The sequence below is a fragment of the Triticum aestivum genome, chromosome 1D (assembly GCF_018294505.1).
Source record: "Triticum aestivum cultivar Chinese Spring chromosome 1D, IWGSC CS RefSeq v2.1, whole genome shotgun sequence".
Lineage (NCBI taxonomy): Eukaryota > Viridiplantae > Streptophyta > Magnoliopsida > Poales > Poaceae > Triticum > Triticum aestivum.
The window spans coordinates 463362341-463385595 of record NC_057796.1 but is presented as its reverse complement, the minus strand read 5'-3'; the positions used below and the strand labels follow the sequence as shown (position 1 = coordinate 463385595).

Sequence of the window (23255 nt, the reverse complement as noted above, 5' to 3'; positions counted from 1 at the left end):
GCAATTTCTCTCCATTTTGGAATATTTAAGAAAACAGGAAAATAAGAAGCAGTCCGGGAAGGACACGAGGCATCCACGAGGGTGGGAGGCGCGCCCTACCCCCCTGGGCGCACCCCCCTACCTCGTGGGCACCTCGTGTACTCTCCGGACTCCGTTTTCTTGCATGATACCTATTTTGGTTGGTAAAAATTCATTATATAATCTCCCGAAGGTTTTGACTCCTGTATCACGCAAATATCCTCTGTTTTCTGTCAGGATTGTCAAAGCCAGGCATCATGTCATCCCCCTCCTCCAACAATGGTGACAACGATGCTTGGCTCATGAAGATAGAGCTGAAGAGGGAAGAACCCATGGAGATCAACAAGGATGAAGGGATCAAGAAGGCCACGGAGGACCAAGTTCCGGCAACAGAAGACATCCTTCAACTTGATCACAATATTCTTACCCCAACTGAGATCGAAGCTTTCAAGATGATTGAGTTAGCTCGTATACAAAACAAGTATCTCACACGTGAAAATATTTTGTTGAAGGGGCATATCGTTGCACTCAAGGGCATTATCCGCAAGTTGGAGGATCTCTTACGCTCGATGTGTGACTACCCATCATCACCAGCAAGGGAGACATAATCATATGGGTATGGGCACTCCCCTTGGCAACTGCCAAGCTTGGGGGAGGTGCCCCGGTATCGTATCACCATCACACTCGTATCTTTACCCTTTTTCTTAGTTCGATCCTTTTAGTAATATCTTGATCTAGTAGAATAAATTTTAGTATGATTTAGTTTTGAGTTTTGCTTTATGATTCCTCTATGTAATCGAGTCCGTGAGCTATATATAATAAAGATTAGTGTTGAGTCAAGGGCTTGATTATCTTGCTATGATCTTGAGGGAATAAAAGAAAAGGGAAAGAATAAAAAGAAATAAAGAGATCATATTGATCTTATGGAGAGTAATGACTTCACATAGAAAGAGTATGATGATTAAAAATTGTTGAGAGTGGACAAACATAGTATTGGTCATTGTTGCAATTAATAGGAAGTAATAAAGAAAGAGAGGTTTCACATATAAATATACTATCTTGGACATCTTTTATGATTGTGAGCACTCATTAAAATATGACATGCTAAAGAGTTGATGTTGGACAAGGAAGACAATGTAATGGGTTATGTTTTCTTACATCTAAAATAAAGTATATTGTCACGGATCATCCAACATGTTGAGTTTGCCTTTCTCCCTCATGCTAGCCAAAATTCCTTGCACCAAGTAGAGATACTACTTGTGCTTCCAAATACCCTTAAACCCAGTTTTGCCATGAGAGTCCACCATATCTACCTATGGATTGAGTAAGGTCCTTCAAGTAAGTTGTCATCGGTGCAAGCAATAAAAATTGCTCTCTAAATATGTATGACTTATTAGTGTGGGAGAAAATAAGCTTTATACGATCTTGTGATATGGAAGAAATAAAAGCGACGGACTGCATAATAAAGGTCCACATCACAAGTGGCAATATAAAGTGACGTTCTTTTGCATTAAGATTTCGTGCATCAAACCATGAAAGCGCATGACAACCTCTGCTTCCCTCTGTGAAGGGCCTATCTTTTACTTTTACCTCTTACCCTATGCAAGAGTCATGGTGATCTTCACCTTTCCTTTTTATATTTTATCCTTTGGCAAGTACATTGTGTTGGAAAGATCCTGATATATATATCTAATTGGATGTAAGTTAGCATGAACTATTATTGTTGACATTACCCTTGAGGTAAAAGGTTGGGAGGCGAAACTATAAGCCCCTATCTTTCTCTATGTCCGATTAAAACTCTGTAACCACAAGTATTGCGTGAGTGTTAGCAATTGTGAAAGACTAAATGATAGTTGAGTATGTGGACTTGCTAAAAAGCTCTTACATAGACACTTTCTGATGTTATGATAAATTGCAATTGCTTCAATGACTGACATTATAGTTTGTTAGTTCTCAATGAAGTTTCTGATTCATACTTTGCATTGTGAATAGATTGTTACTTGAGCATAAGAAATCATATGACAATATCCATATATGTTGCTGTATAAGAATGATCATGATGCCCTCATGTCCGTATTTTATTTTATCGACACCTCTATCTCTAAGCATGTGGACATATTTATCGTTATCGGCTTCCGCTTGAGGACAAGCGAGGTCTAAGCTTGGGGGAGTTGATATGTCCATTTTGCATCATGCTTTTATATTGATATTTATTGCATTATGGGCTGTTATTACACATTATGTCACAATACTTATGCCTATTCTCTCTTATTTTACAAGGTTTACATAAAGAGAGAGAATGCCGACAGCTGGAATTCTGGGCTGAAAAAGGAGCAAATATTAGAGACCTATTCAGCATAGCCCCAAAAGTCCTGAAACTCCACGGAAGTTATTTTTCGAAATAATAAAAAATACTGAGCGAAGAAAATGCCAGAGGGGACCCACACCCTGGGCACGAGGGTGGGGGCGCGCCCTACCCCCCTAGGCGCGTCCCCCTGCCTCGTGGGCCCCCTGGTGGCCCTCCGGTGCCCATCTTATGCTATATGAAGTCTTTCGTCCGAAGAAAAATCATAAGCAAGCTTTCGGGACGAGACTCCGCCGCCACGAGGCGGAACCTTGGCGGAACCAATCTAGGGCTCTGGCGGAGCTGCTCTGCCGGGGACACTTCCCTCTGGGAGGGGGAAATCATCACCATCGTCATCACCAACGCTCCTCTCATCGGGAGGGGGCCAATCTCCACCAACATCTTCACCAGCACCATCTCCTCTCAAACCCTAGTTCATCTCTTGTATCCAATTCTTGTCTCTAAGTCTGAGATTGGTACTTGTAGGTTTATTTGGTGGAAGATCATATGTTCAGATCCTATATGCATATTAATACTCCTCTGATTATGAACATGAATATGCTTTGTGAGTTGTTACGTTTGTTCCTGAGGACATGGGAGAAGTCTTGCTATTAGTAGTCATGTGAATTTGGTATTCGTTCGATATTTTGATGAGATGTATGTTGTCTCTCCTCTAGTGGTGTCATGTGAACGTCGACTACATGACACTTCACCATTATTTGGGCCTAGAGAAAGGCATTGGGAAGTAATAAGTAGGTGATGGGTTGCTAGAGTGACAGAAGCTTAAACCCTAGTTTATGCGTTGCTTCGTAAGGGGCTGATTTGGATCCATATGTTTCATGTTATGGTTAGGTTTAGCTTAATACTTCTTTTGTAGTCACGGATGCTTGCAATAGGAGTTAATCATAAGTGGGATGCTTGTCCAAGTAAGGACAGCACCCAAGCACCGGTCCACCCACATATCAAATTATCAAAGTACCGAACGCGAATCATATGAACGTGATGAAAACTAGCTTGACGACAATTCCCATGTGTCCTCGGGAGCGCTTTTCTCTATATAAGAGTTTGTCCAGGCTTGTCCTTTGTTACAAAAAGGATTGGGCCACCTTGCTGCACTTTATTTACTTTTGTTACTTGTTGCTCGTTACAAATTACCTTATCACAAAACTATCTGTTGCCTATAATTTCAGTGCTTGCAGAGAATACCTTGCTGAAAACCGCTTATCATTTCCTTCTGCTCCTCGTTGGGTTCGACACTCCTACTTATCGAAAGGACTACGATAGATCCCCTATACTCGTGGGTCATCATTTATCCAGTTGGGGATTAGGGTTTGTTCATCTTCTGTGAGCACTGTAGGACAATTACAGTAACCTAGCAACCTAGTGTAGTGCACTATCAAAGTAGTTCAATTACAGTAACAATATGGGATTAGGGTTTGAGTAATTGAAGTATTTTGTCCTTGTATTTTTCCTTGAATTTGCTATTGTGCTGAAATGGTCGTAGCTACATTGATTCATGTTCTGTCATCTGTAATTGTAATAGTAAATTTGAGACTTATAGGAAAGTTAATTCAAATTTTCCTGTATTGTACTGTTGCTCTCCAAATTTAGAGTTATGGTAATGAATACATGAAATTGAATTTGTTCTGTAGTTTGGATGAAGACATTTGGCAAGTAAGGATCCATTTTGATGCAAGAGAACCATTGGAGATGAAGCTTTGTAGTTCAGATATTACTTATCTGAATTTGGTTGCAGTGATGGAAACCCAAGGATTTAATGCATATGATTGTTTGTATCACATTGAAAATCCATCTTTAGGAGAGAAAGGGCTGGATTTGGTAGACAGTCATGCAGAATTACAGATGATAAAGAGGAAGATCCAGGACAAATTGGAGCTTAATTTGCTAGTTAGGGCTTGTCCACCCCCTGATAGAGATTTTGAGTTGCAGCAATGTGAAAGGCTAGATTTGTCCACTGTTGTGTACCAAGAGCCTGTTGTTTATGATCTTAGTGAGCCTTCTGTCTTAGCTGTTGATCAGCAAGGAGTAGTTTTTGAGAGTCAACGTAGCAGCTCTAGCACACCCCATCCTCCTGTTGGTTGCACACAAGAAAGCAGGAATGCAAATGCCAAGTTGAAAGCTATTTTGGAAGAAGAAGAAGAGGGATATCAAGGATATGAGGTATATGAGGACAGTGATGCTTCTGCCTCTGATGAGGATGGTCAAATTGGAAGTGAGCCTAATTATATGTGTGATGATGAAGATGTAGAGGTGGAAGAGGGGAAGAGACAGAGAGAGTTAGAAGTACAAGAGGAAGAATCAGATGAGGAACCAGTGCTGCATTATGAGGGTGACACTGAAGTTGAGGACCCTTTTGAGGTAGAGGAAGATAGGACTTTTGAAGAAGAAGAAGAAGAAGAAGAAGAAGAAGAAGAAAATATAGTTGTACCTGTAAAGAAGCAGAAGCTGCCAGTTAGAAGAGGACCAACTACTAGGTCACATTCCAGTAAGCTACCAGAGGTTGAACCTGATTTCAGACCATCATCAGATGAAGAAGAGAAGGGGTTGTTGAGGGAGAGTGATGATGATGGTTTTCAGCCAATCTCATTTGTCCTATCAAAGAAAAGGCAGAGTAGGGCAAAGAAAAGGTCTGCTAGGAAGTGGTACAATGAGAAAATGGAGCAACCACATGAACAACTATGTCTAAAGTTGTGTTTTAGGGATCAACATGAATTCAGAGATGCTTTGTTGAATTTGCACATTACTCAGGCTAGGAATTTCAAGTATCACAGGAATTCAGATCAGAGGATAATTGTTGAGTGTACAGATAAACAATGCCAGTTCTTTATGCATGGTGGCAGCAGTTATAAAAGGGGAGAAAGCCTTTGTAATTAAGAAGATGAGACTAGAGCACACTTGCCCTAGTACTACTGAGACCACCAGGGTTAGTGCTAAGTGGCTAGCACAGAAATATGAGCATCTCTTTAGATCTGATATAACTACTGGTATTCAGACTATAATTGATGCATGCATGGAAAAATATGGTGTAGATGTGCCCAAGTGCATGGCATATAGGGCAAAGAACATAGCTATTGAAGCTGTGTTAGGAGATCACAAGAAGCAATATCCTAGGCTTAAAGACTATGCTCAAACTGTCATGGACACAAACCCTGGGAGTAGAGTAATAGTCACTACTGTTACTCCAGTACCAAATGCAAAAATACCCCACCCAGGCCCAAGATTCCATGCCATGTTCTTTTGCAGGAATGGAGCAAGGGAGGGGTTTCTCAATGGGTGCAGACCATTCATTGGTTAGTTCCTTAACCTTGTGCACCATTTACATATTGTAGAGTACTCCATATTGTATCTCACTTGAATGTATTTAATGTTTGGAAATGTTGATTATGCAGGTGTTGATGGATCCTTCATTAAGCTCACTACAGGTGCTCAACTCCTTGCTGCCACTGGTAGAGATGGCAACAACAACATATATCCACTGGCATTTGGCATAGTTGGACAAGAGGACACACCTAGTTGGTGTTGGTTTCTACACCAACTGAAAATTTGCCTAGGGGGAGAAGTGGGCAAGTTTGGACCTTATACTATAATGTCAGATAGACAAAAGGTATGTGTTTGCATATTTCATTCTGTTTTGCTCAAGTGTTTACAGTAGCTTAGAGTTTGATTGGTGCATATTTCTTTAGCTTGTAGCTTAGACTTGTTAAATTGTTTGTGTCAGGGGTTACTGAATGCAGTGAATGCTGTGTTTCCAAATTGCAACCAAAGATTCTGCCTTAGACATTTATATGCAAATTTCCAAAATGCTGGGTTTAGGGGTGAAGATCTTAAGAAGTGCATGGATAATGCTAGCTATGCCTACAATGAACACAATTTAATATTGCAATGAATGATCTTAGAGCTGAAAGTGAGGAAGCTTGGGAGTGGCTTACTGCAATACCAAAAAAACATGGGCAAGGCATGCATTTGACACAAACAGCAAGACTGACTTGGTAGTGAACAACTTGTCTGAGGTGTTCAACAAGTACATTCTAGATGTTAGGAGAAAACCTATAAGGACAATGTGCGATGGCATAAAAGATAAGCAGATGGTGAGGTGGCACAGGAACAGAGAGAGTGGAAAGGCAGCAAGATGGGAGATAACACCTCATTACAATGAGAAGCTAGAGGTTGAGAAGGAGAGGGCCAGATACTGCAAGCCAATACAGGCAGGGGTCAACTTATGGCAAGTTACAAGTGGGCAGCAAACACATGCTGTCAACCTGGAACTTGAGACTTGTGGATGCAGGAAGTGGGACCTTAGTGGCATACCTTGCAACCATGCCATCTCTGCAATAAACAAGGCTAAAAGGAAACCAGAGGATTATGTCAGCAAATTCTTCAAGAAAGATTTTTATGTTGCAGCTTATGAACCAATGATCTTTCCTGTGCCTGGTGAGCATGATTGGACAAGGACCCCTAGTCCAGACATAGAACCACCTGCATTCAAAATCAAGAGAGGAAGAAGGAAAGAAAAGAGGATCAAGGGCAAATTTGAAGTACCAAAGCCAAAAGACACTTCAAGAATGGGGACCATAACATGTGGCAATTGTGGTCTCCAAGGGCATAGGTACACAAACTGTCTTAAACAGTTGAAGCCTGAGCTAGCTTTGAGGAAGAATAAGCATGTGGTAATAATTTTTCACCTTGAAATATACTAATGTTTCCTTTCTTGTACATTCCTCTCTAGCATTATTAACTGTTTTCCTTTTCTTTGCAAGGCTACTCCAAGTAACTCACAGCCAAGAGCTGCTGGTCCTTCTACTACACCAACAGCAAGACAGGCAAGAGAGCTGGTGCTTCTGCTCCTACACCACCATCATCTGGAAGAAGTGGAGCTGGCAGAGGAAGAGCTGCTGCTACTTCTACTACACCACCACCATCTGGAAGAGGAGCTGGTAGAGGAAGAGTTGGCACAGGAGCTGGAAGAGGTGCTCCAAGGCCATTCAGTGCCCCCAGGCAATATGCTGCCTCAACTTATGCTGACATTGCTACTGATGGTACACACACTGGATGGATGTCCTACTTCACTGCTAGCACAGGAAGAGGAGCCATGTAATTTGAAATGATGTGGTGTTATTTTGGTTGAACTTGATGTTGATGTTGATGTGCTGTTGCCACTTGATGCATATTTTGGCACAATCCAGTATTGGTTATTGTAATGTTGAACTTGAGGTGGAGTACTCTAGTTGGGGCATCATATTTTGGTGTTGAATATGTATGTATGGTGTTGCTGTTGATGTTGCTACTGGATATGTATGTGTTGCTGTTGATGAATATGTATGTATGTGTTGCCAGTGCCAGTGCCTGAATTATGAATGTCTGTTGGCACAATCCAGTACCAATATTTGCAAATCAGTACCACATTTGCAGTTACTTGTTGCAAGTCAGTACCAATACTGCTGCTAGCTGTTGCATGTCAGTACCAATATTGGGGCATCACATAACATGCAGTACCACATTTGGGGATTCTGACAGGTGGGACCGATACCTCTCCTACTATTAAAGTGACAGCACAAGCTTGTATCGAGCGAGTGGGGAACGAAACTAGGTTCATCCACGCGGTGTCCATTTGGAGCGCAGCGAAGGAGAGATCTCAGCGTGGAGGCGCTGACTGGGGCCGGCGGCGGAGAGAGAGATGTCGTGGTCGTCCAGTGCCGGGTCCGCTCCCGGATTTCGTCGAGCCGCAGGAAGGAGGGGGGAGGAGTCGCGCTCGCCGGTGCGCTACCGTGAGAACCCAATGGCATACGAGCCTCCAGTGATGTGCCACTGCTCAACTCCGAGGAAGGCGCCAAGATGGATCTCCTGGAGCAGGCAGAACCCTGGTAGGAGGTACTATAGCTGCATGGATGCTCTGGCGAGTGTAGTTTTTTGCCTAATTTTTTTCCTTTTTCTTCTGTGCAATAGTATATGAAATGATATATATTTGGAAATTTGTTTGTGCATGTTAATAGAATGGTGGCTGTGGATTTGTGCAATGGCATGATGATCCATTGCCCAAATTTTGGAGTGAGCTCATTGGGGATCTGTGTGATGAAGTCTGGAGGCTTAAAGGTGCAACTGTTGCTAGATCTGAAGATCAATTTCCAATGCTAACTCCCAGTGAAGATGATGGCACAAGGGAGGCCATGGTTCTGTCTCTGCAAACTCAACTCAGAGAGAAGAATGCAGAGATTGTAGGGATTAGGGCCAAATTTCACAATGTGTTGTTTCTTTTCACTATATTTGTTTTTGGCTTAGTTGCAGGCAAGATCTTAAGTTAGTTAGTTGGTTTAGTTGCAGCCAATCTAAATGCAATGTACTGTCTGGTTTAGTTGCTCTAGTTTAAGCCAAGTTGTTTTTTGTATGCTCTTGCTTAATACGTAATGGATCAGTGAAGTTATCTTCTGATGCAATGAGATTGAGTTAGTCTTGATCCTCTTTTATTTTGTATGACATGAGTGGTTTGCTGCAACATTGTCATAATGTATCATCATCAACATATCCATCTACATAATCAGCATATCCATAACATATCCATCTAGCACGTGCGAAGTACCGAGCAGGAGCAACGCGGTGGCGAGCGAGCGAGCCTGCCCTGCAATGAGACACCCACGACGGACGTGTCGAGCTCGAGCAGGCGCAGGCTCTGAGCTAGCTGCACTGAGTAGCATGTGAGGGAGGGAGAGGGTCCGGTGCGGCATGTGATCTGGGCAGCGCGTATACCATTTTTGGCAGTGCACACAGGGCAGCCAAAGCCTGGGTCCGTAGCTCGTTTTAGCTCACTCGTCCGCGTGCATCGTGCACTACCGATGCCACAGCCACAGGGCCAGGCCGTTCCATTTGCGGTACTGGTATACTTGCTGTGCTCGTGGAATCATTACGTACGGCAATACTGCCTAGTTCGTGCAATCAAAATAATCATAATGCATGCATATGCCACCTAGTGGCACAACATTAATTTCGACAGCATCATGTATTTACTTTTACGTGACGTTGGATGCCGCCGTTAGCGGGTAAAACCTGGGCTGTGAGTTACATTAATTGCGTTTTACTTTACATGACAGATCATCGGGTAGTTTTTGTTTTTTTACCAGATCAATCGAACGCATTCACCGGCTTATTTTTGGTCTCCATCGACCACGTATATGGTGGTAAACTACTTGCCCGGTAGTTAGTCAGAGTCATACTTTTCTGTTCATGCGAAACACAATACAAATCCAATCTACCGGTATGTAAAATACGTATATTATTATTAGTATGTTACCACGGACCACTTGTCCGTTTTGCAACCCCGAGCATGTACTTAGCGTGCCATTGTAGATTGCTCTTTATATCTTTGTTGAGTGTGGGTTCAGCTTGACCCATATCATCCGCTCCAATGGCCCAAGGAAACAAAAAGGTGACGAAGATAATTACACTGGCACACGGGCGCCCATCATCCATACCACCTTAACCGCCCTGAAGGAAAGAAATGATACCAATCTGCTATGAGAGCATCCGAGCTAGTTGCTCTAACAAAGTGGGAGACTCACAGTTGAATGGGAATCCGTTCTATACACGTGCGAAGTTCATCGATCAAAAGTCCAAAGCTCTCAACACATGCATGAAACATGTTGGCAACGAGAAGAATACCCTAGCGAATTAGTCCATCAGTCATATGCTTGTAACTTACTGAACAAAAATTGCTATGGTCGACAATTTTTATTTAGCACAGTTAAGGCGCAAGGAATGTGGCGCATAACAAGATCATCAACATCAATTATACCGAAGCTAGGCATATACCGTTGATCGTGCAGAGAAAAGGTCCAATTAATACTACATCAAAGCAGACTCCATATATGTAGCTTGTTCATCAATAATACGAACTCAATAGCATATCTCGATCACACAAATAACAGGCTAATTCAGCATCAAATTATTAAGGTCCAATACTAGGCCGATGAAGTGCACCACATCAATATTAATATTCCCCGCAAGTCGATCGTTACGTACGTACGTACGTGAGTACCTCATGAGCTGATCCATGGGCATGAGCTTGGGGCTGACCAATCAGCAGTCCCATGGGAATTCCCCTCCTATGAGGAGGGCCAGGAAGCTGAGGTCGCCCACCGCAAGGATGAACATGACCGCCACGTAGACGACCAAAAGGATGAGCCTGAGCCTGCCTAGTCCTGTGTCGACGGCGATGGGGACGAAGCTCGCCAAAATACAGCAGCCGATGACGACGGCCGCCACCGCGACCGCAAGCGCAAGGTAGGCGAGGGCATGGCAGATCCGGCGGCAACGGCACGGGAGTAGCAGCACCAGGGCCGCCACGGCGTAGACGATCAAGGGGACGAGCAAGCCTAGTCCTGCGTCGGCGGCGAGGGGGGCGATGCTGGCCAACAAACAGTGGCCGACGATGGCGACCGCGACGGCGAGGTAGGCAACGGCACGGCGGATCCAGTGGCGGCGGCACGGAAGAAGCAGAGCCAGCGCCGCCGCGGCCGCCTGCAGTGCGACGCAACACCACAGCCCGATCAAGAGGGCGCGTTCCATGGCGTCCTCCCTGCATAAATCGCACCACGGCAGCTGCACGAAGACGAAGACGAAATTGGCGCATGATAGATCAATCGGGAACTCAGAATGATCCAGGGGCCGGGGTAGTAGACTGGAGCACGGGTCACAGTTAATTATTACTACCTGGCAGAGTGCAGGGACGATGGCGGAGCTCAAGCCGTAGGAGACGATGAAGATGCTTGCATTGACAAGCGCCCAAGCGCTGGCCAGCCGGGTAGCATCCTGGAGCGGACGAGCGGGCATCGGCTTCTTGGCCTGGGTCACAAGCTGCAGAAGAGGCATCTTGGCATCCATGGATCGAAGCCTGACCGGAAGATGTCAGCAAGAAAGATACGCAAGGCAGAGGAAGAAGAAGCCCAAGATGAAGATGGGACTCACTCACCGTCCGTCAACTGCTCGGCGCTTCCTGCGGCTTATTGTTTGCTTCCAAGCTTGGTGTGCTTCTTGGAACCTTGGTGTGCCCCTCCATATATATACCGAGCAACACTTCTTTGAATCTTGGAGTACCTTTTGAACCTTGGCGTGCTTCTTGGAACCTTGGTGAGACGCTCGCGTCGGCCTTGTTCACTACTGATGCCATTGCCAGCTACCACCCACCCATAGCCCAGTCTTTCTAAAAAAAAACATAGGCCAGTCCATTCCATTTGCAGTTAGAGGCGTAGTTTTACTTTTCTGCGAAACACAATGCAAACCCAAAAGTTTTATATATATTATGGGACGGAAGGAGTATATTATATCGCGGACCACTTGTCCATTTTACGAGCCCGAACATGCACGCAGGGTGCCATTGCCGATTAGCCCTGCTCCTAACTTCATGCATGTCTTATAGAAAGCTACGTGCATGTCACCATGTGCACTCAAGTGACTACACTATTCTTTATATCTTTGTTGAGAATGAAAGATGGGGCTCCAAAGGTCCATGCGGTTCAGCTTGATCCAGACCCATCAAAAAAAGGTGATGACCATTATTGCATTGACCATCAATATCGCCGAATGCCGACTTTGACAAATGTAGAGGCATTGCCTATGTGGAAAAAAATGTGATGCACAAAGCTAATCCTTCGCATAGCCGCTTGGGATATGGTCAGGAGGCCTAATTACATGTTAAATAAAGTACTGACATCCACCAGTCCCTGTCCGCATGGGGGGGTTGCAAAAAAATTCCTCAGGTGGGGCCGGGTAGGGGCGTACGCCCAGATAAAAGAAGGAAGCACTATACTTGCGCCATCAGACAAGTTGAGCACCAATTTCATGTATTTTGCAACTTTAGACATTAAAATATCCGTTACGCCCGGTTACGCGAGGAAGCGTCGTAATTGCACATGGCCGAACAAGTTTCAGCACTAGTTTCATGTATTTTACAATTGCGACCATCAAAGTGACCATGATGGCAGGTTTAGGCACTCACAGTGCATTTACCTTAAAAAGGGTGATGAGCTTAGCCCCTTCCATAGAAACAAACCAAACCAGTCTGCTACGAGCAACCGAGTTAGTAAATTTAACAACGTGAGAGGTTCACCGTTCATGTTCTGAACAGGTGGGAAGTTGACCGATCAAAAGTCCAAAGCTTGCGACACATAAAACATGTTGGGCACGAAAAAAAAGCCTCAATATCCTAGCGAATTACACTACTGAGAAATGGATTACAGGTGGGCTCCAATTAGTGCCAACAGAACTCAAAAAGAAACAAAATATCTCGTTGCAAAAAAGTTTAAAATAACCAAAAGTTTGAAGTGACGGGTCTTTATTGTCGCCCACCACCTTAACTTAGCTGTGGCGGGCATTGCTGGACACTCGTCACTGTATTGTCTTATCCAGCTCCCAAGAGGGTGACGATGCAACGCGCCGTCACCATCGAGACCGGAACGACATCCTAGGGTTTTCACCCCCAAGTCCAGGCATGGAGAGGAGGACCACAATGCCGCCGCCAAGGGGGAAGTGACACCCACAAGTGGTGTCGATGCTAGAGCACGGAACATTCACTCGGAGTCGCATGCATGTCACACCGAGTTACCAAGCTCACTAACCCAACTCGAGGGCCCACCAAAGAACGAAGAACACCAGAGAGATGCCCATGCCACATGCTCAAGCCGCCATGCTCTGAGGCTCGCCGCCGCACCGTCGGCGACTCAACTTGAGCTCCTGGCCCATCCACTTGTGCCTCCCTGAGCAGCCGCACTGTCCAAGACGCTAGCTCCTCGCAATACCTCACCGCAACAATCGTCATGCGCCCAAATCCATGGAGCACAACCCCCATGCCGCGGCAACGACCCGAGCACTACCGAACCGTGCTCCGCAAGCCACCGCCTGCCACAAGCCAGAGAGAAACCCCGCTACCGACGTTCGTCGGTGAGGGCTTTGCCCAACGGGATCCTCCGACAGCGGCGATGGGAAGAGGAGGGAATTGGGGAAGCCTGGCAGCAGCTTGGTTAATGCTGCCCGCCCCTAGAAGCAACGCGCGGTGCGGTTCGTCTAAAGTGGCCAAGCTCCACACTTGTGTCAACACAAGTCGGCTAAAACAGAGAATGGGAGCAGCCATGGAGTTGTGCTTCCCATCTTCGTGCGATGGCTCTTCGCTTGACGCCGCCGCTCCCTCCTCCACCACCAGAGCCGGATTAGTGTCCTCGTTGCAGTTCGTCGCCGCCTTTGTGTTTTTTCTTTCTTTGGGTTTGTTGAGTTGTGCCCTTCAGCAGAACCTCAGAACCCTATGTTGTGCTACTTTGTGTGCGGCGTGTGTGGGTGCGTGTGTGTCGTGACTAATGTTGGAAGTTGTGCTCCGATGGTTTGCTTTATTTACAAAACAGGGCAAAAGCCTTTTTCGGTATGGAGCTGTGCAGGCGCAAACATTCTCCTTTTTTCAACAGAGTGCGCAAGGTCGGCAGACGAATAATGCTACTCTCATGCACCTAATTTGCAAGGAGATTACAACGAACGATGGATCCTCCTAAATCCCGAATCTTTAAACAGAACCTTGTGGTAAGATAAACACAGCCGTCCATAATCAATTCTGAATTAAATTCGGAACCTAAAATAAGACATATCCTAAGGATGTCCATGGCAAAGTCATCACTTTTATTTATTTTTAAAGAAAGTTGGTACTCTGCTTTAGGATCCGTTAGCAACATCTTTTCAGAAGATGGCCACCGAAACCACGCCCGTGTTACTTCCACCCATTGAATTTCTGCTACTGTATGTATCATTCTTCCAGACCTCAGCAAAATTGCAACATTACAACTACGGGCACCAGTTAGTTCTTGATTTCTTCGGTTCTTCAGTAAACTCGCCTCTCTATACACTCACATCTCTCAAAGCAAAAAACGAGGAACTCCATTAGATTGGAGACTGTCCTCTGCAGCCACAAGATTAAAGCTGCCGTGTCGTCCGCTTCAAGTTCAGGTCAAGGGATTGAGCAACTCGCAACAAAATTAGGCAGCGCCCGTTACATCAGACATCAAAGGTTCCTTCTCTGCCGGGGTTCCGCCGAAAACGCTCTCCCTTGCATTGTCAGACTGCAAAAACATCAAGCAGCTCAGTGCCACATAAATCAGAATTTCTCTTTCGTGTGCGATCAACACTGGGATGGAGAAACTGCAAAGTTTGAGATGAAAGAGCAAACCATTTTTTGCCAGTTGCTGAAGAACACTATGCCGGAGAGGAGTAGGAATTGCATGATGGAGCCGCAGGAAATGCCCATCCAAAGCCCTTTCCCTCCCATCTTCAGAACAAACCCAAGAAGGAGGGACATCGGAATCCCAAACAGATAGAACGAACCGAGGTTAACATAGGCGCCCAGGTGCTGCGACCCGCACCCTCGAGCGATACCTGAATGATTAACACACAATGTGTGTTAGCACTAGACATGAATGCATCTGGTGCTAAAACTATGTAGAAAAAAACAGAAAGAGCGGATTCTTCTCTATTGGAGTTTACTGATATGATGTCAGTATACATGAGGATCTTGCCTGTGTCTAAATTAAGCTTATGTTGGAAATGCCAGGCAAGAACATATGTTTGAGAAAGTATGGTTCATAATTTTGGCCTGTCCAGAACTGTCGACAAGCATGAATTTGCACATATAGTGAAACAGGCCTGTGAAGGAAACAACAGTTCCACTAGCTAGAAGAAAGGTGCAAGTGGTTGCATACTTAGTGAGGTGGCGCCCACTTAAGGTTACATCCCAGCCAGATGTGTGTGGATGTAAACACCACCATCCATGTTCAAATAAGAGCACATGTTTGAAATAACAAACAAGTAACTCCCCAAGTAACAATGTCGGCTTCCACAACACAAAATAGCATTAGTATAGCGAAACATTAACAAATCTAATAAGTGGCACGTTACCTGGTAATGTCTTTGCGAAATCAGCATGACATGCAAATAATAGTTTCACTTGCTACCTAGCAAGGCTTATGACCAAACTGGATAAAAGCTACATGCTGAATTATCGAAATCAAACTACAGGGCGGAGATATATATATCACAGTATGGTGTCATGGCTGGAAACAAGTATAGCTTACGGCTGCCAGAATCATTATAACATCACACTCTTTTGAAGGGACGGTAAAATTGACAGATGAATTAGTAGTTAGAAAATTTTAACCTGAGAGAACTCCTTGTAGGCTATCAGCAGCAACTGAGATGCAGATGAAGGGAACCATTGCATTGACATAATCAACAACCTCCTTATCACTGCTGTATGCATAGCCCAAGATGTGCTGGGATGCTAACAGTGCCCCAGTGATGAGAACTGCCTCAGTCACAGCAATAGACATCACAACGCGGACAGCCAGTCGAGCACCTTCAGGATTCCCGGCACCTAATTCATTTGATACACGAGTGCTGCCCATTGAATAAAAATACAGAATGCCGTCATCAAATGATAATCCATCCAAAAAAGAAGTAATATCTAAAAGTATGTTAAGCTTCTACTTACCTTCCAGCAGCACCAATCCCATATGCTATAGTATACATCAATGTGATTGTTGTCATGCTGAACAAAAAGACAAGCGTGAATATGATGCAAATATTACCATCAGTGCATATTACCTTACATGGGAAATTCTTACCATGTAGACAGAACTGAAGTTTGCAGCTCTGGATTGGGTAGAAGTCCAGACAGAAGAATAATGACCTCAAATGACCACCATTCAAAACTGGAAGGTTCACACGGAAACTCGTTAGCTCAATAGGGAAAAGTAACGTGACACGTGGCCATTCTGAATCACACTGCTGTGCTTACCATAACATTAGTGCAGACGGCAGAGCTAGGCGCATGAACACACCCACTCCACTGAAAGCATCGAGTGTAGGACGAGAGAATGTCTCCTTACAAGAGTTTGAGCATCCGATGTACGCGACAAGCATGAACACGTTCAACCAGTATGATACGCTTATCGCCAAAGCGGCTCCAATGTACCCAAGGCTGGTCTTGAACACTAATAACCAGCAAACAGGAATGTGCAAGAGCAATGTTGCCATGGAGGACCAAAGCATAGGGATTATCAGACTCTGAGACTGTAAGAATTTTGTTAGGGGCTGGCTGACAGCGTATGCAAAGAGGGCCGGGATCAACCACATTATGTATCTTCCGGCTTCATGCGAGATCACGGGGTCCTGGCCTATGAGGGTCAGGAGTTTACCCATGAATACCCAGAGAAGCGAGATTGGAATGCTGACGGCCGTCAGGGTGACCATAGCTCTGTAGGTTTGCACTCCCAATCTGCCGTACTGTTCGGCCCCGTAAGCTTGACCACACAGAGTTTCTAAGCCGTTTGACATTCCAATCTGTTATACAAAGCAGAGTATTCAGATTACTGCTGTAAAAAATGTGCAACTCAAAGAAAACAGTCTTGTCAACACTGTTCAGAATATTATAGAATGATGTGCGGTAATAGCATATCATCTTAAGCCCTTAAGCCCACACATAACAAGACTGCTGCATCAAAATAACAAATTGTTCTTGAACTTTGAACACGCCAGATAACAAAGTTACTCTTGAAAGTTTTGATGGAACAACATAGTTAGTTCCATTCCTGCATTAAACATTCGGTGGAGCTTTATCCCAGCTAATTAAAAGAAGGGTAGAAAAATGAGAAAAGACTAAACCTCTCCTGATTCCTTTTTAATGAGGGCCACTACTTGTAATGACAATATGCCTTTTCTTTAGTTGGTACTCTGCTTCAGTTGGCAATATGTGAGATTTGAATTATTTCACCGATCGCACCATGGCGTGGTAATAAACAGCCAATTTTCAGCGGCAGAACGTACACAAGTTTGGTATGATACATATACCTTTTAATAAGGTATATAAAGGAAAGAATGCAGTACTTGCCTAGAAAAAAAAAGAGAGAGAATAATTTGCTGCTAGTGAGGTCACTTTACACTTTACAGTAAGGTGTTGGTGTTCAACTCGAGATTGGCCACCTAGGCCCATACACTGAATGAGCACGGCACCACAAACCCCCACACAGAGTTTCTAAACCGCTTGCCATTCCAATATGTCATCCAAAGTAGAGTATTCAGATTACTGGGGTCAAATATGTGCAATTTTAAAGAAAACGGTTGTATTTAAACTGTTCAGAATATTAAACAAAGATGTAGGGTGACAGCGTATAAGCCCACGCCTATTGTAAGATTGTTGCATCAAAATAACAAAGTGTTATTGAAGTTTGACCACGCCAAGTAACAAAGTTGACTTGAAAGTTCGACGGAATATGGGTAGTTCCATTCCTGCATTAACCCTCTTCAGTGGAGCGATATCCCAGTTATTGAAACAGGGACAAAATACTAAACCCCTACTGACTGATTCCTTTTAAATGACATTATAGAATTATATGCTTGAGAGACTTAACTATGGCTTAAACTTGCACTTTTCCGGTTTCCAGCACACCTCTTTCACCAAACAGTTTAAGGCAGACTGAACATATGTGAGCTTTGCATAATTTAATTGATCACGCCATGCAGTGGTAAACTGGTACTGTTACATTGATGTTACCAGTGGCAACTTATGTTCAGGGGCAGGACGCACACAAGTTTATTATGATATATTACTATTATAAGGTAAGTATAAAGGAAAGAACACAGTACTTGGCTACAGAGAAAAAGAGAGAATCCTATTTTGTTGCTAGTGAGGCCACTTTACACTTTACAGCAAGGTGCTTGTGTTCAACTCGAGATTGCCCACCCAGGCTCATACACTGAATGAGCACCGCACCTCAAACCTCCAAACTGAATCTAGGGCGGACTCGTACCAATTGCTTCTAGCCAGATCGTGCAATAGCAACAGTGAATCACTTGTTGATTATACGCCGGCAAAATAAGGGCAATGCGGCGATCAATTTAAGCCGGAATCAAGGCGTGTGTTAGAGAGAGAGAGAGGGGGGTGTGAGGGGGGGGCACGTACGAGAAGGCTGAATCCGGAGACGGAGGCGAGGGAGGTGGCGATGGCGGAGGCGGAGAGCGCGAGCACGCCCCCGGGGAGGTGGCCGACCATCATGTTGGAGGCCACCTGCACGGCGTACTGCGCCACGCTCACCGCCGCCATCGGCAGCGCCACGTGCGCGACCTTCCTGGCCTCCGCCGCCGCCGCCGACCCGCAACACCACCCGCCGCTCTTGGCCGCCGCCTCTTGGCGCCGGGGCAGCAGCGGCGCTCTGTCCTCCATGGCGGGCGTCCTCGCGCTTCTCCGGCCACCCACCGGCGGTGCCTCCCTCGGTCGGCGATTGCGGGCGGCGTGGTCTGGCGGTGGCGGTGGACGCGGCGGCGGGCGGGGGTTTTAATGGGGGAGGACTCTTGTCACGCTCGCTATCAGCGGCGCGGCGGCGGGTGGGGGCTGGATTCTCTTTCTCTCTCGGGAATATCGTTATCGCGGGTCGACACACGTCCATATATGGTCTCTCCGCAGGTCCCACCCCCGTGTCCAGCGGCTTGCCTTTTGTGGTTTTGCTTTTTCTTGCCCGCTTTCGAACGCCAAAAGATTTCGAAAATGGGTGCATGTTCAAGTGCCCAGCCCAATCATGTCCATCCTCCCAATCAGGTTTGGCTGGTGGCTCGTCGTCGCATGAAGCTTCACCGCTGGAGTCGCGTTGTTTTGTTTTAATAAAGTTCACCGGAAAATACAAAGCACCTTATATAATAAATAATAATAATAATTACATCGAGTATCATGAACCACCGGACAATCAGTATCGCAGCCAGAACAAGCCGGCGGTACGTCGCGGTAGCCGCCTTTGCGCCGGAGCCGGCTTCACCTTGTCATTCACAAACGAAAAAAGTCTTCATGCATGTGTCCCTAAGAACCAACACCGTCGTTGATGGTGGAGGTTGGGCCCTCCCGCGTGCTGACGATGCTGTCGCCTCTAGTCCCGGCTCCTCTTCTTCGGTATGCAGACCTCTCTTCGTGGTGCCGTGGTGAGACGGCGTGAGAAGCTTCAAGACCATGGTGGCGCAGGGTGGTGGTCAGTTTCGGTGGCGGGTTCCGGAGCGCCCGAGGTGAAGGTCGGGATCGGGAGAAATCCCTATCGGCCTGGCCGACACCGGCGCGGTGGCGCCTGAGGGTGCTGCTGGACCTTCCTGAAGGGCGTCGGGGCCTACCCTTCTTCTCTCCTCGTCGCGTACCAAGGGAAACCCTTGGCAGCAGCGTCGGCATCGTCGCGTCCCTTCTTGGGGTGTTGATTGGTACGGCGCTTCGGAGGCTAGGAGCTTGGTGGGGATCTTCGGTGGGCGCAGTGGTCGTGAGGCTTCTTCGTGTTTTTGTCGATCCGTTGTTGTCGGCATTTGTTTCTTTTTGTATTTTCTCTCTCGTTTTTTGGGCGCGTCTGTGCTGCTTCCGCTCCAACACCTATCGTTGGCTGTATGGTTGGTTGCTTTGTAATACAAAGCGGGGGAAAATCCTTTTTCGTAAGAATCAATACCCTAGAGTTGTAGTCATCGTTGTTCAACCCTTAAATCGATCTGAAGCTCCTAACAGCATATATCACCGTCACGAGCGCGGGGCGAGAAAACCTAACCACACAGTAATATACGCTAAAGCTTCATCAACTTCATCCTAATGGATGAACTTGTGGATAATCGGAACCCGGAAAAATAGCTCAAAGATGAGAAACCCTCATCCGCCTGAACGTCGTCCTTGCGAGTAAAAACAAAAACTAAACTAAACTACTGGCTGAAGCCAAAGCACTGCGGTTCACATTCCCGCCACCGGCCATCGAGGCGGCCGACAGAGGAGAGGAGTATCCATGATCCGTTGGTGTCACCACCGCTGCTTAGCAAGAGCATAGGAAAACAATTCGGTACGCCCTTCATGAAGTGGTGGGGCTATGTGTAGTGCCGAGGGGCTCGCTGCCCCCCCCCCCCCAGCCCTTGCACATTTAGTGAAGGAAAATTGTTTTAGAGGCTTAATTATGAATAGTTCATGTCAAACCCCCCCCCCCTCAAAGTTGCATATGTTCTTGTTGGCCCCGCCTTCGATTTTGCTCTAGCTCCGCCAGTGCCTTCATGGCCTTAATGTTAGATCCTCGTCTGCCACCCTGCCATTGTTAGTCACAAATGGAAAGTCATCAAGGCCGCGGTCCTATCAGACCAACATCGCGGAGAAGAAAACATCACCGCTGGAAATGTATACCTGGTGCTTGCGAATATATTTAAAAAAATTGGATGCTCTAGAAAAAAAATATGGTGCCCCCATATCCGTCCCATATTTGGGCTCGATATGAGGGGTGCCGGTCAGCGCGGGCGAAGACCCGTTTGAGGCGCCCATCTGGGTCAAAATTTCGTGACATTGCCATCCACGCGGACGTTTGAGGCGGGTTTGGGGTGCCCAGATGTAGATGCTATGAAGCCCCTAACCTCATTTTGAGCAGGAGCCGGGCCTGACCTCGTCATTCATAACCGAAAAGTATTCGTATAGTGCATATGCCCCTAAGGACCAACGTCATGGACATGTAGTCATCACCGTTTAGCCCTTAAATCAATCTGAAGCACCTGGCATCATATATCGCAGTCATGAACTCAAAGCGAAAAACTATAACCTCGCTGCCCCAAAAAAACAACGGTTATCTACGCTGGAGCTTCATCCTGATGGACGGACTTGTGAAGAATCGGAACCCAGAAAACCAGCTCAGAGATGGAAAGTTGTTATCCGTCTAAACGCCGTCCCCGCGAGAAAAAACCCTAACCTAATGAGAGGAGTATCCATGTGATGGCCGGTGGAGCCGGAAGGAACTAGATATGTTGATGCCGCGGCCGCCGCTTAGCGAGATCATATGAAAACAATTCGGTACACTCTTCTACTACCATGTCGTTGTTGATCGCAAATAGAAAGTGACCAAGGCTGTGGTCCTGTCAAACCAACGTCATGGAGAAGAAAACATCACCACTAAAAATGTATAGCTTGTGAGTGTTATGTAGTTGAAGTTGTTGGACACCATTCGAACCCGAGTCTACCCGGTGCAGCGCAAGACTTCATTATGTAGAAGAAGAAAAATGTCAGGCATGATAGGTACCCTAGAAATACACATTACACTACTAGAAAAAGGGATATAGATGAAATGGCCATTAATGGCGCACCAGACATATGGTGCGCCACTACTATATAGCAGTGGCGCACCAGACACACTGTGCGTCACTAGTAACAATTTTTTTAATTATTTTTTCAAACATACTAATGACGCATCAGGGCACAGTGCGCCATTACTAGTTAGAACTTACTAGTTAGAACTAGTAATGGCGCACCAGCCACATAGTGCGCCACTACTATATTTTTTTTATTTTTATTTTTGCAAAACTACTAATGGCGCACCAGGGTATAGTGCGCCATTACTAGTTTAAACTAGTAATGGCACACTGTGCCTGGTGCGCCATTAGTGTATATATTTTTTATTTTTTGCAAAACTACTAATGATGCGCCATAACAAATTTGATAATATTTTCAAATAAAAAATTTGATGATATTTTTTTAAAAATTATCACTGTTTTTATAAAAAATTATTACTGTTTCATATTCATTTTCATTTTCTAAAAAATTATTAGATGCAACAAAAAATAATATAAAAAAAATTACTTATGGCGGACCTCTGGCTGGTGCCCCATTGCTATGCAAAAAAAAAGTTACTTATGGCGCACCACTGGATGATGCGCCATTGCTATCTAAAAATAATAATTACTAATGGCGCACCGCTCGGGGTGCGCCATTGCTAAGCCCCCCACACACTAAAATCCCCAATCTCTCACATTTCTCTCTAATCCCTCCCCTGCCTCATCTCACCCACGCCCGACCACCACCGCCCCCGTGCTCGCCGTCCCCGGCCGTGCTCGCTGCCCCCGCCGCACCCGACCACCCCCGCCCCCAACGCCGCCTCCCCGAGCCGAGCGCCGCCTCCCTCGCCGTCCCCCCTCCGCCCGTGCCCGTGCCCTTGACGTCCTCCCGCCCAAGCGCCCCCCTCCCCCCGCGGCCCCGCTTGCGTCAACCTCGTGCTCGCTGTCCAACACCGCGTGGCTTGCCCAGGAGGACCGCCACCATCTTCCTCTTCGACTACGAGGACCCGGACGAGCTCGGACGCCCTCGAGCCATCCCTTCGACGCCTGCCGATTTCCTCCGCCTCGGCCACCATCGCCACCGCTCGACGCCGAATTCGCGCAGCCTCGACTAGCTCCGGCTACCCCGAGTCACCCTCGACCTCCCCAGTGAGCACCCGAGCCGCTTCCCCCTCTTCCCCCTCTTGATTTCCTTCTGATGTGTTCTAGGGTTGGGGGTTGGAGAATTTTGGACAAGGAAAGGGGGTTGGAGAATTAAGTAGCTAGGGTTGGGGGTTTGCAAGAGAAGAATCTTCAGGCTTACTCACTGTTCAATTTGTTGCTGTGAGTTTGAATTTGCTGTTCTCAGTACAGTAGTTTACACTGGTTGTCAAGCTGTAGAGGAAATTCAGTTAGTGGATACGAAGGTAGAGAAATAATCCAGGACAAAGGTTGTACACTGCTGCTAAATGATGAACATATTATAGTGAAAATTTAGTTTGATGCCATCAAATTCATTTATAGTGCCTGTTATTCAGTTATGACTCCTTCACTGAAACTGTAGTGTTAGCTAAAACTAAGATGTAAACTAAAGGAGTTTGTGATTTGCAGAAGCTGTAGCATACTCCAACAAGTGATAAATGCAGTCAAAAGTTCACTAAGAAAATGCAGATGCTTCTCACTTGTTACTGAAAGTTTTCTGGAGTAGATCAAATTGCAACAAATTATTTGCAGTAGATCAAACTGCAGTAGATTACTCAATATTCTTGCCATTTGTTGATAT

At 45.8% G+C, this 23255-nt stretch overlaps 2 protein-coding genes across 3 annotated transcripts; both read right to left on the bottom strand.

The window, feature by feature from the left end:
* Nucleotides 1–10240: 10240 nt before the first annotated feature.
* LOC123175773 (uncharacterized) lies at nucleotides 10241–11422 on the bottom strand. Its single transcript, XM_044590306.1, has 3 exons — nucleotides 11343–11422; nucleotides 11084–11264; nucleotides 10241–10972 (listed from the first exon to the last, which is right to left on the bottom strand). The coding sequence occupies exons 2-3, from the start codon at nucleotides 11252–11254 to the stop codon at nucleotides 10451–10453; spliced, it is 693 nt and encodes a 230-aa protein (XP_044446241.1). The 5' UTR covers nucleotides 11255–11264; nucleotides 11343–11422; the 3' UTR covers nucleotides 10241–10450.
* Nucleotides 11423–14011: 2589 nt separating this feature from the next.
* On the bottom strand, nucleotides 14012–18836 carry LOC123182987 (protein DETOXIFICATION 14). 2 transcript variants are annotated; one of them, XM_044595707.1, is made up of 7 exons: nucleotides 18363–18836; nucleotides 16200–16744; nucleotides 16027–16113; nucleotides 15894–15950; nucleotides 15561–15799; nucleotides 14577–14782; nucleotides 14012–14469 (listed from the first exon to the last, which is right to left on the bottom strand). In XM_044595707.1, the coding sequence occupies exons 1-7, from the start codon at nucleotides 18621–18623 to the stop codon at nucleotides 14386–14388; spliced, it is 1479 nt and encodes a 492-aa protein (XP_044451642.1). In that variant the 5' UTR covers nucleotides 18624–18836; the 3' UTR covers nucleotides 14012–14385. The 2 variants fall into 2 exon arrangements, 1 of the variants encoding a protein (XP_044451642.1); XR_006492391.1 differs by having other exon boundaries at nucleotides 14452–14469; nucleotides 15106–15799.
* Nucleotides 18837–23255: the final 4419 nt, after the last annotated feature.

Bases quoted from the DNA above. Each gene is read 5' to 3' on its own strand.
- LOC123175773 (XM_044590306.1), bottom strand. From the start codon at position 11,254: ATGGATGCCAAGATGCCTCTTCTGCAGCTTGTGACCCAGGCCAAGAAG. The intron at 10,973-11,083 runs GTAGTAATAATT...GTCTTCGTGCAG, and splicing joins TCGTCCCTGCACTCTGCCAG to CTGCCGTGGTGCGATTTATG.
- LOC123182987 (XM_044595707.1), bottom strand. From the start codon at position 18,623: ATGGAGGACAGAGCGCCGCTGCTGCCCCGGCGCCAAGAGGCGGCGGCC. The intron at 16,114-16,199 runs GTAAGCACAGCA...TGAACCTTCCAG, and splicing joins CCGTCTGCACTAATGTTATG to TTTTGAATGGTGGTCATTTG. The intron at 14,470-14,576 runs GTTTGCTCTTTC...ATGTTTTTGCAG, and splicing joins TCAGCAACTGGCAAAAAATG to TCTGACAATGCAAGGGAGAG.